This window comes from Ammospiza caudacuta, chromosome 3, assembly GCF_027887145.1.
Source record: "Ammospiza caudacuta isolate bAmmCau1 chromosome 3, bAmmCau1.pri, whole genome shotgun sequence".
Lineage (NCBI taxonomy): Eukaryota > Metazoa > Chordata > Aves > Passeriformes > Passerellidae > Ammospiza > Ammospiza caudacuta.
Window position 1 is genome coordinate 36,289,207 of NC_080595.1, and position 17,821 is coordinate 36,307,027.

Below are 17,821 nucleotides of genomic sequence, written 5' to 3' on the forward strand. Positions count from 1 at the left end.
GAAAAATCTCAGCTGAATTTAAAAGACTGCAAAAGAATAAAAATCAGTATTGCACCCAAGGCAATTCCATTTTGTTTCTTTCAAAATACTGCACAAATACTTTGCATCATTTTTGACTACTGCTGTATTGCTCAGAAATACTGCTGCATCTGGGAATATGAATTCCTCCACTGAAAAACAATGGTAGTTTGTACAGTGGGGTTACAACAGTGAAAAAAACTGAAACCTTGAAGGTCTCTGCTTGACATAAGTGAAACACAGCTCCATTGATGTGTCTTATTTATTCACTGACTGTAGCAGAAAACATGCCCTCATTTATTTTTTTATTCACTTCTTGAACCAGCTAGGCCCACAGTCTTTGGCTGGTAGCTTCACTGACAGCACAAATCACCTTGGTGCCTCCTACAGCTATAAGGGAACAAGAATACTTAGTAATTATTACCTATTGTTCACATTGCAACATCAATTCCCTCTATTGCCTAGAAAAGAGTAACTTTTTTTCCTTCTAAATAAACACTGGAATTTACATTTCACAGTTCTAGCCCTCCTTCTCTCCATCTGGGAACTAGGAAAACATTTTCAATTCAAGATGTCCTTTAGCTAGGAAAGGATAGTATGGCTCTCTCCTGGACTGCAAGGCTGACAGCAAAACTAGAGCTTCATCTTCTCCAGGAAAAAAAAAATTAAAAGCAAGATCAGCTTGCTTTTTAATGCTGATGAGAATGATCGTTACATGCAATGCTGATAACAAAGGTTTCTCACTGTATTTGCCAATTTTACAGCATTCTCTGATATTCACCTCTTTCCTCACATTATGCGAGTAAAATACAGACCTCAGTAACTGCTCTGTCACATGCAAGAAATTCAACAGAAAATGCTCCTTAAAAATCAGTAGTTTTATCCTTCAAACCTCCTGTCTCTCCTCTCACTACAAGCAATTTTATATTGTGTCAATTTAGAATATAAAAATTGTGCTAACCACCTCAGCAGCAGCACAGTCCAACAAATTATTCCATTTCAGGTAACATGTGGTAACTCAAGACAAACAAAAAGGCCTCGTATTTTTTATTTTGCATTAGAATTTCCTTATATTCAGTCACATATTCTTATATGCAGCCAAAATCTACTAAACTAAATCTAAAACTGCTGCCCCACCCTGATACAAACTTGGGTTTAGGAAACAAAGTAAGTTTTATTTGAAGTTAAAAAGAAGCACATGAAAACCACAGCACAGTGTGTAAAAACAGAGTCATTCTCAGTAATCTGCAAAGGGAAAATATATTACTGGGTTGTTGCAAAAAGAAATCAGATTCTTTGGAATATATAATAATGGTTATAAATTTAAATACTTCTGGAACATTTCCACATTTCCCATCCAAAATATGTCAGATGTCTTGAGGTGAACACTTGTTATTTACCCCACACCCAAAGCAAATACAAGGAATACATTAAATGTTATTTCTACAGCATCTTTAACTTATAAATACAGAAGTGTCTGCACTTTGGCAATCCTCCAGATAAAGATCTTCAATTGACTCTGAAGAAAAGAATTTAAAAGGGCATCAAAATGTTAGACTTCTCACAAAATACAAATATAACCCCATATAATTAGGAGAAGAGTTTAAGATACGCGCCTTGGAAGCGGAGAAGCACAGAGTTTAAAATGCCAGGAAAAGAAAGAGTAACATTATAAAACATTTAACTCAAAATCAGAACGGTTCTTTAATAATTGCAAATGAACTTTTTTACAATATCAGTTTTCTAACTTTCTGGGCACATTTCCTGGTAAACACTTGAGTATCCTCTGTGAGTTACAAAGAGCAAGTTTCCTGTGTTATACAGCTAAAAAAACCTGGACATTCATAACAACTTGGCATCACATCTTCTTTTAAAAAGGAGATCACACAATAATTTAGACAGCATTTATAGCATTATAAAATCAGACTCCCCCTCTTTAATCACTCACAAGACCAGTCATTAAGAATACAACAGCTTTAGGAATACAAATAATGAGGATGTAAAACTATTTGTGCAAAACTGCATTATTTTTACTGTCTAAAATTTCAGGGAAGTAACACCGCCAAAAGCAGAGAGAGGATAACAAAGACAAACAGTCATGAAAGCAATGCTACCTTAGACTTTCAAACAGGAATTACATTTTGAAGTAAATAGTAGGTAAAGAAAAAAAATCTGATGGCACCTTGAACAACAATGAGAAGTGTCCTGGTAATTGCAGTTGAACAGGAATTGATACAGGTTCGTGTTAAGAGTCTCTTTCAGGAGTAGCAATTGATCTGGGGGTATCAACTCTAGCATTTCTTCCCATGCAAAAATCTATCTTTCCAACATCTTTGCTTTGCGGGCTACTAATGCATTTAAGAATGAGCAGTCTTTTGAGGAGTGTGCTTTCTTCCATGCATCTGAAATCTTTAAAACAGCTGGATCATTGATTCCCTGGATTTCCCTACTCCAATCCATTTAACTGCAGGAGAGAAAAAGCAAACTTCTGTTGTAAGTAATACAAAGCAAGAGTGTATCTTAAGATACAAATTCATCTTCTTAAGCACCACATTTTGAAGAAAAACACAGCATATACTATTCACACACTAAGAAATGATAACTTTGTCTGTTGTTCTCAAAGAATACACTGACAACTTCAAAAAGCAGGTATCCTTGAAACTGTCATAATAAATTAATCATTTTCACAGATTATAAGATAAAGGATAGTTACAAACTATCAGATAAGTAAAAATTTGCATATCTCCTAACTCCCAGCTTTGGATGAAACCACAGGATCACCTTTATTAGGGAGCATGGAGAAATTTATCAGTTCAGGAACATATATATACACTCTCATATATAATTGAATTCTCAATATATAATCTCATACATACTCATATATATTTATACATATATAAATACACTTTCATATATAATTCATCATACTAATTAATAACCCATAGGGCCACTGACTTTATGATCATAGGAAAACTAAACCCCAATTATAATCAGTCTAAAAGACACTTGAGCAAGTTATGAAAAAAAACCTTAACTGAACAACAACTATAGTGTAACCCAGAGAAGGAACGTATATTAAAACTTCTGAAAATTGTGAGTTCGACAACTAAATAAAAAGTAGTAGTACCATAATCACCAGTGGCACCAGGTACATCACAATAAGCAGGAAGAACCTAGTTTTCAGTATTTTGAGTCTTCATTAATATAAAATACCAAACAGGTTTCATGGAGCAGGAATAACGCAGATAAGAAGAAGAAAATCTGTTCTACTCACCAGGAACACCCAACTCCGTTTCTATAAAACGAACGTAGTTTTGTGCATTCACAGGCAGATCATCAAACGTCCTGGCATTTGATATGTCTGTAACCCATCCTGGGAGTGTCTTATACTGAACCTCTACTTTGTTTAAGACTTCGTGGCTGGCTGAGAAGCAAACAGAAACAAAAATTTTATGTCCATGGATATTCTCCACCATGAGACACTAAAGAGGTGTTACCTCTTACACAAAGAGGTTTGCTCATAAGGTAATAATACAAGCACTGCAGCCACTAAAGTGTTGGGGGTTTTGTTAATATAAGCATAAGGGGAAAAAAGTCCAGTAAATATCAGGACTCAAGACTTTAAGGAATTCCAGTGCTCAGTCACATGCATATATTTTGCTGAAACCACAGTCTTTTCAGTTCAGAAAAGAACTTTTCAGGGAAATAATTCCCCAAAATGTTCTTTTTTTTTCCTGAACAAATACTGAGAACCAGATCCCTCTTCATAAGGGAATTGTGAAACCAGCTTGTAAGTATCAAGCAGCTAAAACATATTTTAAAATGGCATAGGAGTGTACCTTTTACTAAACACAGTCGTAAGATGTAGTTAAGAATTAACAGACCTCGGATACCCACAGACCCTTTGCCCCATACCTGCAATGAATTTATCAACCAGTGTGGAGTCCCACAGAATGTATGAACAGTAACTGTTCCCACTACTTCTCAGAAGAGAAGCAGTATTTTGTCCTTCATTTAGTAACTTGCTGCAATGTTGTCCTTTAACTATGAATCCTGTGATGATTTTTAGTTCTGAAAAACATGCTAAGCATACTGTTCTGGAACTGAATCACTCCAGTAATTATCTGAACATTAAGTCTTGGAATGACACAGGACAGCAAAACAAAGGGCTTAAGTCTGAAAATGATCAAAATATATTGATTTAAAAATGGGAGGAGTCAGGCATTCCTTCTTGCCTTCTGGAGGATGAGGGCATAGTAATTAATTTATGTAGGCTCTGTGTCTCAGTTCAAGTCACTCCTGACAGGACAGCTAGTCAGCCTAGGAAAGGGTTTGAGGTGCAAGAGGTACAGTGGAGGTGCAAATACAAAACCACACACTAATCCCCTCCAGCATGTGTGCAGCCAACAAACTCAAGCTCAGCACATTGAATGATTTGTCCTGATGCAGACAACAGTTCAACAGCAGCAGTGCTGTAAGGACAGCCTTAATGGACTAGGCATTTTGAGAAAGGCTGAAAGAAGACTGCTCTGCTGTCTTTAAAATCTATAATGGCAGAGAATTGTGCAAAGTTTTGGACACAGGTGTTCCCAGGTTAAAGGAATCCTGAACCAATACTCATGGCAATGAGAACAGACAGGCACATTAAGGATGTCTGGTAGCAGAAGCCAAGGATAAGCACTTTACTGTCAGAAGTAACAACTGAGGTGTTGTCTGCTGTGCAGGTATCTGTACAACAGAACAGAGGCACTCAAAGTGCACAACCACAAAGTGATCTCCAGGCAGTGCAGATAGTTCCTAGCCTCCCTCTTTCTGAAGAGGCAGAGTGAATGAACACCTCATCTTGGATGTCCACAGGCCTTTGAAGCCTCTTTGGTGAGGTCAGAGGGAGACAGCTGAAAGCATTTGGTATTGAACAGTCTAATATTGACTACAATCTTCCATTAGCCTGTATTCCTTACCTCCCCCTAAGAGAGAAGAAAAAGAAGGAATGCATCACTTGATGTTTCAAATCATACTTTAATTTTGTCCCAGCAGGTGTGATCAAGATGATGTGTGGTTAAAGACAAGACAAGCCACAAACTGAGCTCAGTGTAGTACCAGATCTAGTCACCATCTAGATTTCTCTCAGCTTTTCACTGAGCTTTCCCCTCAGTGGGGTGTAGGGTTTCCAGAATATTCCTTAACTGCTTAACTATACAATAGACAGAGTAAATACAATGATATCATAATTTGAAGAGTGCTGTGTGATGCTACTTCCAACTCAGAAAATCCTTTGTAAGAGAAAGATCCTCCAGCAATTTCCAGAAACTGAACATGAAAACAGTCATGTAGATCAGACCAAAGGTATACCCAGAATAGTGTGCCAGCTTTTTAACCTACAGCAAATGGCCAGGGAAAAAGTGTACGAGAAAAAAAAAAAAAAAAAACAAGCATGAAAGTAAAGCTTGTCCAAAGTAATCTCCCAATTTTCCTAAGCATCTGTGTTTTCAAACCTCCTAAGCTAGAAGTTATGTCCCTCTGTCCTGAAATCAACTGATGTCTGAACTCGGACAGGAGGCATTAGAGAATCAGACAATAGCTCTCACATTCTTTTTTAACTGACTGGCTCAAAGCTAGAAGGAAGTTCTGTCTTCCATAAACTCCTACCACTGGCCAGCAAAAGACTACAGCCTCAGTAACACCAACTGAAGGCAGCCATAAATTCACAAGACATTTTAGGTTCCTGCTTAAGAGGCAATTATGAAATGCACAGAGAAAGCTAAGCTAAAAAACTCTGAGTGAGACTCGTATGATTCTCCAATCCAGGTGGAATAAGGAACAAAATATGAAACACGGCATGCTTTTCCTGAGATGGTGGGTACTGTGTGTGATTCTAATTTAGAGACAGTCATTTCACAAGAAGGGTAAATCATGAACATCTCCAAGACAGTGGGAGGGTAGGAAGGGGAGAGAGAAAGAAAAAGTCTGCCAGTGAGAGCTTCCCAGACTAGTTTTCTTCTAAATTAAATTTCAATGTCAGTGGCACATTTGAAAAAAAAAAATTATACAAGCACACAGCATGCAGAAATGCAGACATCAGAAACAGTCTAATGGTCTGCAAAACACAAAGTGGGAATAAAGTTACCTTTTGTTTTTTATGCCAGGGGCAGGGGTTAACTGCAGCATGTGTGCTGAAAATGCTGCCAAATGTTGAGGAGTATAGCAAAGAGAAGTGTGGAACACAGAGGCACTGTGAGAGACAGCATCTTCCCGCTTACCAGAAGCTCAGCTCAAACTCCTTCCTGACGCTTTAAGGAAGACAGCATGTCAACAGCTTCTACTGAAGTTCTACCAGAATTCTTAATTGTTCATACAGTAAAGAAAAATACAGGCATGAGAGCCACATTGTGCTCCTATGACCAAAGGTCAGCTGTTACCTAGGGGTATACAGGGAACGAAGTCTGCTCCCTCAAGAGTTGTATGTAAAAAGATTCTGACCCTGAGACGTACAATGAATGAAAAAAACCCCACAAATTACTGACATCTTAGTACTGTACAACATGGCCACCTGCTTATGTCATCTTTAAGGATGGACTGCCAGAAAAGATTTTCTTGGCTTGAGCACGACATCATACAACAGGCTACAGCAAAAGCATTTACTGAGTAGTTCCCAATTCAAACATGCAACCTCCATTATGTTCAAAGGCCATTTTCAGGTAAACACAAATGTCCCTAATGTTTTTATATGAGTACCAATCAGGTAATATCTGAGTCTTAAAAGGGGAAAAGCATTCCCTGGTTTAATGCAAGACGAGTACTACATTTCCTGAATCAAGGTCATTCAGCATGCATTCAGACTGGAAGTGGCACTTTTGTTTGAAGATTCTGGACAGCAAATCAGTTAGAAAACTCCCACAAGCACACGGAGAAACAAAAGAATTTTTTTAATTCCTAATGAATTACTCTTAGCAGATATGTGCTCTTTTCAAGGACTAGTGGCACATCATCATTTATTCCTTTACACATAATTACATCTTTGTACTACATAAATCCTGCTGTGCCTTGGATCCAATTATTATAGTTTATCTCCTCACCCACAAGAAGTTCTCTGATGATGATGATATCACATGAAAAATTGTAACCTGTGACCAGCCTCTAACGCTCAAGTACCAATTAGAATGAAAACAGGCATATATGTGCACATTATGAAAATCAAAAAGCCCAATCTTTAGTACTCTTTTATGTTCTTCCTTTTTTTCTGCAGTATGCCTAACTATCACAAACTGAACCTGACACATTATCTACAAAAACACTGGCTTGTGATATTTGAATATTTTAAAATGTAGGTACACTCTTCAAGTAAAAACAATCACTGTCCTCCTCAGGAACTACAGCTTCTATTATGCTACACTAATGTACATTGGTCATGCATTAGAAAATACTCTTGCTTTTACCTAAACTAGTTGTCAGTTTCTTGCCCCACCCCTTGTCCCTCTTTTACACTGTGTAGCTTTTGTAGGTTTTTGGCTGTTCCATGAATCATTTAAAGGGAAGTGAACTGTTAGAAATGTAACAGAAGGAAAGAAAAACTTGGCTTTTCAACAGAAGGAAAGAAAAACTTGGCTTTTCAACGGAACTTTTCTCTTATGGGGGTCATTGCATGCTTAAATGAAGAGCTGGCCTGCTAACAATGGGAATCAATACAGTAGTGGAACAAGATAACAGTTCAGAGTATGAAACAAGCTTCCAATTTAGCTTGAAGGTGATGCAGGCTGTATAAAATAAAAAGGACAAGTAGTAACATATACAGCTGTTTGAATCTTTCTAGTAGACAAAATTCAGTATTTGGTACAGGTATCTTTTAGGGGCAGGTACTGGTATGGTAAAAGATATGTCTGGTGCATCTGGAAGACATTAATAGCTTGATGCTGAAGAAAGATATTGCTCTTGTAAGTTTTACAAGTAGAAGCCAAATGCATTCAAAAGTTCCACATTACATTTCACCAAAATCTAAAATTTTTAAATAAGCAGTCTTACCAGGAAAATGAGGTATGCTTTCACCATCTAGTTTGTATGCAACACCAACTTTGATTTCTGGAAATACATCCAAGATGTCCAATTTGGTAAGTGCCAATCTATAAAGAAACATTACTCTGGTTAAACGAGTTGAAAAACCCTTGACTCTTATCACGTTGTTAAAAAAAATCAAACAAAATTGACTCCTGCAACTACTTTTATTTCTTTAAGAAAATATCTCATATGGGACTAATCTGTTAGCTGGTCTGACTTAAAAAAGCTACCCCAAACCAAAAACAAACAATCTCTGAAACAAGACAATGGCAACAAAAAAGGATAAACACAGTTTTTCTTGCATCCTTCAATCTAGTACTACATGAAGATGCCCAAAAAAATCAAATAACAGGCCTTCTCCAATTGAATGAATTTGTCTGTGGCTTTAAGTGTTATAATTTTAATTGGTGAGGGTGCTGCCAAGATACCAAACCATCTAAGGTATAGCCATTTAAGATGACCATTTCATTGCATAATGCCTGTTGGTGTCTGCTCCTGTCCTCTCCAAATGTTCCTGTCCTACAGCGAAGACAAAAAAATAATCTAACACTGTCTCTACAAATACCTGGCTACAACTTACTTAAAACAAAACCCACAAAGAACAAGAAAAACAGAAGTATTTAAATAAAATATGTATTTACACTATTTGATCTGCTAGAAATTCTATACCAGTTTGTTTCAGGCACCCATCTTTCATTCTGATTAACATCCCAAAGACATATCTGTGTTTTTAATACTTACACATACCACTAGAGATACTGATGGTTTCCCATCTATGTTATTTTGAAGACAAACTAACAGAAGAAATCTCCATAAAGAAAGGACAGAAAAATCTACATCTATAAAAATATCAAATGTAAAAATACTTCATGATAGGAAAAACAAGGAACAGCTAATTTATCAAAATATCAAAACAATCAACACAGCAATATTAACAGTGCAAATGTTACTAACTGGTATATGCACAATTTACAGTAATCTACAGCATTTCATGATTTTCTGTCAAGCTGCCAGCAAAGCTCAGCAAACAACTCACGCAGTAAATCCATTAATCATATAGACGTATCGGAGTGAGACAAGGTCCAGCCAGCCACATCTTCTCTTCCTACCAGTGGTAACACCAAACTCTTTGCCTCTCTGTTGCAGCAATTCTCCAATTTCCTAACAAAGAGTAAGATGCATCAGCATGTGGGTTTCTTTGAGTTGCAACACATGATGCTGGTCTTTACTTAACATTTTACAATACACAAATTACAATTTACATTGTAAATTACCTTTAAAGTCCTTCCCCCTGTTTTTCACAATGCTGTCCACTTGGATGAAGACAGCAATAGAAAATGTTCTTTCTAATTCAAGAGAACAATTTTTAGGCTAACTTTGCAAAATTTGTTCCTGCTCTAACTTTCTATTCCACAGCAATATCTAAGAAAGTTGCAATCATGTTTGGCAGTCCTGTAAGCTCAGTCTAGAATCAGAAGATTGAGACATGCAAACACATTGTCACTTACATATCAGCACTTAACCATTGCTAACACTGACTTAATAAAATTCAGACAAGACACACCAAGTTATTTTGTGTCAGGTCACACCTGAGGCTTCAATACTCACATTATCCTGTTCTGTAGGAAAGGCACCAATTCCAACCCTGGTTGTGTAGGCTTTCACCACTCCGTACACTTCCCCAACGTTCTGCGGCGGCATGCCCAGTCCTGTGCACACACCTCCAACTGTGCAGTTTGATGAAGTCACAAAAGGATATGTGCCTATTAAAAACCAAAACATTTCGTTTAGGAAATTATTAAAACACTGGGTTTAAGCCGTTTTTTCAAAACAGTCTAACCTGGTGAGAGACAGTACTTGCACTGCACTTACCTAGATTTTACAACACTCAAAATCATAACACACAACAAATGTATGTTACAGTCAAGAACACATTAAGTAAGCTCTTAGTTTTGTAAGTACATTGTCTGATCCACCTTCATTTGAAAAGGTAGAAATCTTACTACTTCAACTGGTAAAAATGTACTACATAACAATTCTGAATGATGGTACAGGTAAAAAACTGGAGTAAGACACCAGAAAAACATGCCTTGCTTTCTTACACTAAATAAAATCACTAATTGAACAATGCAAAAATTTGAAGGGAGATTCTTAAGAAAACAGTATTAAAAGGTTAGAGAATGGAGATTTACTATTTTTAATTTTTAGAGGAAAAATAAAATACAAACTCTACAAACCAATCAGCACACTATAAGGATAAGAAATTGCAATGAAATGCAGAGTTCTGGAAAGAACAACTTTGTTTGCATAATCAAATGAAAAAAGATCATTAAAAAAAGAAGACAAATGGAATACAGACTAGTAGTACAGGTCTGTCTCTAGTTAGATATTCAGCTGTCATTGGACTGCAAAGAAGAGACCTGACTATCTCAAAATCCTTAGGTTTATACCTTTTTTTATTAAGTATGGCAAATGAAACTGACCATGCCAGTCCCCAGCTGAATTGTGAACAAATACTTCAGCCTCACTATAACTGCACATAAGCAAGATACTTCTACCTGTTGTGTCAGACTTTTTTGTATGTCTTTTGATATGAATCAGCGATAGGTAAGAGAGGAACAACCAAGACAAAAGGAACTAAAAGTGATACAGTTCTTTCAGCAATATAGACATCTGTACAAAGTCAAAAATCTTTCAGACTGATCAGTGAGATGTCACAGATTAGCTTCAGGTATCTCAAATCACTCCAGAGACAGACCCAGGCATGCAGGTGATACGTAACAGCAGTTTTCAAGCATTAATCAGTTTTTAATCTTAGAACACAGTAGTAAAACTTTTCTTAGTACTGACAGGTGAATATAGCCAGTGGATGTCAAAACCAGAGTCAATAAACAGTTGTTACTCGCTTTCACCTCCCAGTCTGATATATTTACCTTGCTTTGTCATTACTCTGTGCTTAAAAACACAGAAGACCACACATCCCCAAACCTGCCCCCCCATTCCCAGACAAATGCATACATAAGCTTCATTACAGGCTGCAGGAAAGTGGGATGGACTGCAAGCCTGGAGATTTACCATCCTCACAACCAATAGACACACATTCACAAAACTCACTTCAATATTAAGATTTCTATGCAACAAAGCACAGACAACAGCCTCATTCAGAATGATTAATAATCAAACTGGCAGTGCCAAACCTTTTGACTAGGGCTTGTCTAGTGTTAACACAAGTGCCCAATCCACTGATGGTATCTACCTATGGAGAGCAGATTTTCTCGTGTGTTTGAGTCTCACAGCAGAGGCAGGAAAAAAAATCAAACTAATCTGAACAACTCTGTATGTATTATAGATATACCTGATGTGTTAAAGACTGCCTGCACCTTCTATTTACATGAAATCCAAAATACTCATCATTTACAAGAAAACAACCCCCTTCATAGACTTTTTTGCAAATATCTCAGTTTTACATCAAAGATTTCCCTGTGAAAAGTATATTTGAAGACGTCTTTCCTCTTTTTTTGTCTTGTAAAAAAGGATGTGTCTTCCAGTATTCAATTATGAGAGTTTGGTGCTTGTACTTACAGAGAGTAACCTAAGACACATCTTACTCTTAAAATAAGAGGCATTCAGACTGAGTATGTTTGAAAATGCCCAATACCACAACTCATATTGGTTGAAAGCTGAGTGCATGCCAGTTTCATAATTGTTTTACAGCAGTCTTTATAGGCTTCCATTTCAGGTGTTAGCATCTTCCTAACAATAAAAATCATGCTGTTACAAGGCCAGCGAGACTGAAGAAAAATGTGACAAAATGCAGGAGCCAATATCACAGGCTCACAGAGTGGCAGATTATCTGTCGTTACAATGTAATAACCAAACAATCCTCCCATTAAAGAAAAGCTGCTTCTACTACCTAGAATCTTCTAATTTATTAGCAAACTTACAGTGTTTTAAGAAAAACTGCATAATTTTTATATCAAATAGATTGGGGTAATCTTTTCAGTCTTTCCTCATTAGCAATCCAGATTACAAACACTTTTCCCAACAATGTGAAACAATGGAAAACTGAGTGTTATCTAAAGACCCTCTTGAAAAAGCAAGCTGATTTTTCAAAAGTCAAGAAGTATTTTGCATACATGCTTTGCCTCTCAAAGCTCTCCATTTTTATTCTCAAGTGATTTCCACAGATGTAAAAAACAGTGAGTGGTTTCATTTACAACTTAGAGATGCTGAAGCAATAGCTACACTCTAAGAGGAGCTACTTGATCTTTAATGCCATTCAAATTATTACTCTTGGGAGAATCTACAGCTTTTTGAAATCATTTAATTAACAACTCACTCACACACCCCTGTATTATTTCCTAGTCATAGAGAGTGCTGTTCTTCCAAAACAAAAACAACTTCTGCCAAGAGAACAGCTTATCACAGGAGAGTTTATATTTAATGTTCCCTTTTTACAATGCAAGTGTATATCAACATGTGTCTCAAAAAGACCATACCTACCAAAATCTATGTCCAGCAGTGCTGCATTTGCACCTTCAACTAAGATCTTCTTTGGTGGTCCATGTAAAGCCTCATACATGAAATAAACACCATCCCTTACCATTGGTTTTACTTTTTCCATGTAGCCCTGAATAACACAAAAGACTATTGTATAGTATAATTTCATTATGATAAAGGCAGCCAGAGTAGAATTGCTATTGTTCCCTCATAAAAATACTCATACTCCTTTTGAAGAAGAAAAGCAAACAAAGAAATGTTACATATGCCACAATGTGAACAAAGGAAGGAAGAATGTGAAATTCAGATTTACACAACAGATATGTACACTCTCCCTAAGAGGAAGGAAAAAAGGGGGAAGGATGAAGAGGAAAGAAAAATCCAAACTTCTGAAAGCTTTAGAAACACTCAAAGCATGAGTATTATCACTGTATTATATTCGGTCTTTCATTTTCAAGTGTTCGAAATGTCTCCCCCAAAACCTGCATGTAGGGAGTTCAGTTTCTGGCCATCTGCAGCTAACATATGCACACAACTGTGAGCTATAATTTTTAAGTAGAAGTGAAGTTTTTTATTGGAATTCAGCATCAAAAGCCTGAATGCCATTGAGTAGCTGGATGCAAGAAGCCAATAATATTCAGATTATCACTTGGTACACAGCCTTTCTCCATGAGAACACATGGAAGTTCTCAATTTAACAATTTACTCCATGTGAAATGTAACACTTTGCCTTTCAGAGTGGAATCAAGTGCATCAGCATAAGACAAGTAATTTTCTTCAAGCTACAAATGTGTGGTGTTTCCACCTTAACAAGGAGTTTCAGATAGTCCATAATCCTGAGTTGCTTTAAGTAAACTATAAAGCATTATGAAGTAATCAACTGTAACTGGTTTCTAGACCTACAAACTAATCAAAATACAACAACATATGTACAACTGGCTTTACTTAAAGTAAAACAAACAGAAGTGCTAAGAACTCCCATATATTCTACTATAGAGCTGTAAAAATTAAAGGTAGAGAAAGGATGATTTCTTTGGCCTGATTTTCTTAAAGAATTATCATGTAATTGTGTGTGCCCTCCCTGTTCTCCACACACCTCAGTGGTTTTAAACAGTGTCATATTTGGTTGACATTTTAAGGGTTAAAAAAAAATCTCACACAGGTTTCTACAAGAAGCATGAATAAAAAGGTTGGGTAGAACAGTAAGACACCTCACAAGATTTTCACATAACTTGGATGCTGTGCAAATAAAACCTAATGCCAGAAAGGAAACTCTCAACTGTCCCAACCTCAGGGAAAAGATCAAATCAGAATTCATTATTAACCATAAGACTAGTTCACTGGCAATCAGGCTTCATTAGCTCTGCTGCTATTAATTTCCATTTTTCTGTGCTGCTAGACAGTATTTAGTTTTACGAGTTATTACTTAGAAAAACTATTTACTTCAATTCTTAACTTTCTGAGGCAACGGCTTAACATTCTGCTTTACAATGAAACATACTTCCCCCAACTACAATCCTGGTTTTTCTCCTAGACTGTATGCTTGAGTAGAAGTAAGTCAAGAAGAAATCACCCCATACAACCCTTTTTCTTTAAATTCAAGTATCTCCTTTGAAAGTAAGTTTTGAAACATAAAACAGGGCCAAGAGTGTCCTTAAGGATAGCAGCAGACTCTGCAGCACTGATACACATGGTTTCCCATGACACAGTCTAACTCCTCACACAAGCACAAGCATCAGTCACACCAAGGGATACACATATCAGTAACTGCACACAGTGATTAGATAACCAGAAAGACAGAAGCAGGCTTACCTTCAGCTTTTCCAATTCCCCTTCAATATCTATTTTTAAGGTAGGATATATTGCTTTGTACTGATTGGCTAACACTTTGAACCTGAAAGGCAAAAATGCTTGACTGAGATTTGTTTGTTTTCTTCCCACCAACCCTTGATTTTTACTGGTTACGTATCTGCAGTTATTTGGTAATTTAACCATTTCAAACAATGAATTATTATAATAATCACGATTGTATAATTTATTAAAATGATACATAATTTTTTATTTTAAAAGAACTTTTAACTAAGAAAATTAACAGGAACCAGATATAATTGCTTACACAGGGTACTATCCAGAAACTGAAAACTACACTTACAACTGTGTACAGTAATTACCTCTCAGAAAAGTCATCAAAATCAGAAACAAGATCGCACATTCTGAGTCCACTTCGAGCTGCCTTTGAAGAATATACTGGACCAATTCCTTTTTTGGTAGTTCCCAGACTTTGAAAAGATAATAATAAAGAGTTATTGATATAAAGGTGTTTTTTCTCTAAAGCTATTCCATCCTTAGCATAAAATGAAATGCCATTAATTGTGAGCATGTAACCTTGTTTCAAGCATTTAAAACAAAAGATATTTTAGGATGCAATCTAGTGTCAGAATATCACTGCTTAAACAAGCAAATATGTTCATCTTCTACATACTTCTGTTTTTAAACCAATAGTTTTTTGTACTTTAGTGAATGCTTGCATATTTATTTGTACACAATTCTAAAATTTATACTTAAGGAACCAAATGTCAAGTAAACATCCTTCAGTATTATGAACCGAAACTAAATATCTTCCTAAAACACTGTCCTGAAAACCTAAAGAAAGTCCTCCCTAAAGCAACAGCACAAAGAGTACGGATTTTATGTTTGTGTATAAGAAATATTTCATTTCATTCTAAATACCTCAGCTGGAGCCAGGAAAACAGAAGACACTGCCAAACATCCAAAAGTGACCGAGACACTCAAAATGCTCTCTATGTTGAGTTCAGACATAGGTTTTCCACTGTAGCTGATTGTGAAAAACTGAATTCTTTTTCTTACCCTTACCTGCCCACTCTCCCTGAAAAGCCTTTTCCAGCTTAAGTCCTGATGATATAATATAAAACTTGCTTGCACTGACTTTACTGTGAGAGAAGTACAGCTACTTCAGTCATGTTAAGTAGCTATCAAAATGGAGCCAAACTGTACTCATCACAGGCAGATTATCAAATACCTTCCCCATCATGCTCAATACATCAAGTAACTTTTTAAGGAGAAGTGAACAGGTCTGCAAAATTTTCAGAAGTGTGCTACATGTTGTTAAGCTTAATTGCGCACTTAGTTTTAAAGGGTTTGGGCTCTTACCCCCTCAATCAGACACAGACTGTTCTTCAGTTAAAAATTTTGCATGTGCAGAGTGTCCCATAGTTCTTCAAACTGCCTTGAAGGCACCATACCATAACTCAGTTCAAGAGGGCCTCCAGGTAAAGTAGGAGGCACAGGTCATATCAAAACTTTATGTTATTGAGTATCACTTGATATGTGAGTGAACAGAAATACAGTTCATACTAGTATATAACTCCGTAGCAGTTTGGATTAGATTAAAAAATACCTTGGAACAAAACTTGAATTCTTCCAATTAGACTCAATACCAAGTAATCTCAGGGAGTGATGTTTACCTCCAGTCCAGGGAAAAAAAAAAAACATTATAATGAACTTTGCACCACACTGTATCCTTTAACCAGACCAGGACACTGTGGCATAAACAACAGACTCTAGCCTCCAGCATCCACCCCAATTCACACACTTCACAGAGAAGGGTTGGTTTCCATTTATTTTGTTTCATTAAGACATACCAATCAATAAAAAAAATTGTCAGAAGACTGTACTTACAGAAGCTAAAACAACTGTATAAGCAGAATCCACTGTATTAGATTTTTAGACTAGATTGTATTAGGCTTTTCTATAACCTTTCTGCAAGGGAAGCTACATGATGAGCCTTACTGGTGAAGGTTTCTGAGCTACATTTGACCAGGCAAAAGCATTCAATTAAAATAAAAAATAAACTTACCATTTAGAATGGTAATTTTAATGGTAATAGTTCAAAGTCTTAGGCACAAAAGAATTTTAACACCAACCATGGCATGTAGTCAATCTGCAGTAAGACATGCTATTTCATAAATTCCTTGCCTCCAACAAACAAGAAACCATCTTTTGATAATCCATGACAGCCTGTTCTTAGCCAGCCTGTAGTACTACTCTCCCCATTACAGTTATTTAGCCTTAAAATTTAGGAGGAAATAGGGTAATTTTAACAAGCTTGAAAACTATAAGTTGTAGATCAAGAACTCCACAGAAAGAAGAAATTCAGCATTTTCAAGAGTGACTTTAGTTATTTTGCTTTGAACATAAATATTTTCCTGAGTTTTTTAAAAGCAAATTATTTGGGTTTTCCCTAACAATCTTTTACCAATAGAGTGGTGCCTTCTCTCAAAGTAACTGATTTGAATGACAGTGTTTTTAACTGTAAATATTGTCATATAGCAATTTTAGCTTATGCTCCATAAATATTGAAGAACAGCTGATACACAGTGATAATAGCTAATAATGGCTCATTAAAATAAGAATATTCTTCCATATTTATCTATATGTTCTGTTTGCTTTTTAAATCCTAAACCAGCAGGTAACAAGAGAGCTGGTACAGCTCAGACAAGTGTGAAAACGACTCCTTGTAAAAATCACTGACAAATTATCCCTCTATGGCAACCTCTGTGAAGATACACCCACATCAGACACTCTCTTCAAGCTTATTATCATGGATCAAACATTTTTCAGATGAGTATGTCTCAATTACTTTTCATCCATGTAATCTCTCTTTTTGGAAGGTCTTCTAAGTTTACTGTTATCTGAGAAGCCCATAGCACTACAGTGCTTCCCAGCTTTAGACAGGTCACTGTTAATTCTGCCAGCTTTTTCCCCAGCCCCAAGAACTAGTGAGCTACTAGGAAAGCACAAGTTAAAAATAGCAAGATAGTTTCTAAAAGTTTTGAAAGCTTCAGAAAGTGAGTAGCATTCTGTAGAAGACAATGTCAACATCTACATGCACCTCTGACTTTCAGTTATTTGGAGATGTCAAAGGGGTTCTTCAATATTCATAAAGAGAAATATATTTATACAAAAACAAATACCTCCAGTAAACAAAACACTGGAAGCAGAAACTAGCAAATTAACAACTAGAAACCTTTTCATAAGGCAGACTATAAAGACAGACCCCTTTAATTAAGCATATAATCTTTCACAGGAAGATAAAAGTGTAAGAAATAATCCTTGCATAGTCCACATTCAAGAGTCACATGGATATTTTTTTTTTAACCCACTGACCAAGCAAAACAGAGATTCAATTAATTAAGTCCTGTTTGTACAAAGTCATCCATGTTTGACAAAA

At 36.3% G+C, this 17,821-nt stretch overlaps 1 protein-coding gene across 1 annotated transcript in view; it reads right to left on the reverse strand.

The window, feature by feature from the left end:
• Nucleotides 1-1,080: 1,080 nt before the first annotated feature.
• Nucleotides 1,081-17,821, reverse strand: part of ADSS2 (adenylosuccinate synthase 2) — a 37,002-nt gene continuing 20,261 nt past the window's right edge. Inside the window, exons 6-13 of the mRNA XM_058800945.1 lie at nt 14,742-14,849; nt 14,383-14,464; nt 12,574-12,700; nt 9,679-9,833; nt 9,107-9,231; nt 8,038-8,135; nt 3,293-3,442; nt 1,081-2,482 (exon numbers count right to left, since the gene is read on the reverse strand). Coding sequence (XP_058656928.1) covers nt 2,430-2,482; nt 3,293-3,442; nt 8,038-8,135; nt 9,107-9,231; nt 9,679-9,833; nt 12,574-12,700; nt 14,383-14,464; nt 14,742-14,849 — 898 coding nt within the window. The 3' untranslated portion in view covers nt 1,081-2,429. The remainder of the gene's footprint in view (nt 2,483-3,292; nt 3,443-8,037; nt 8,136-9,106; nt 9,232-9,678; nt 9,834-12,573; nt 12,701-14,382; nt 14,465-14,741; nt 14,850-17,821) is intronic.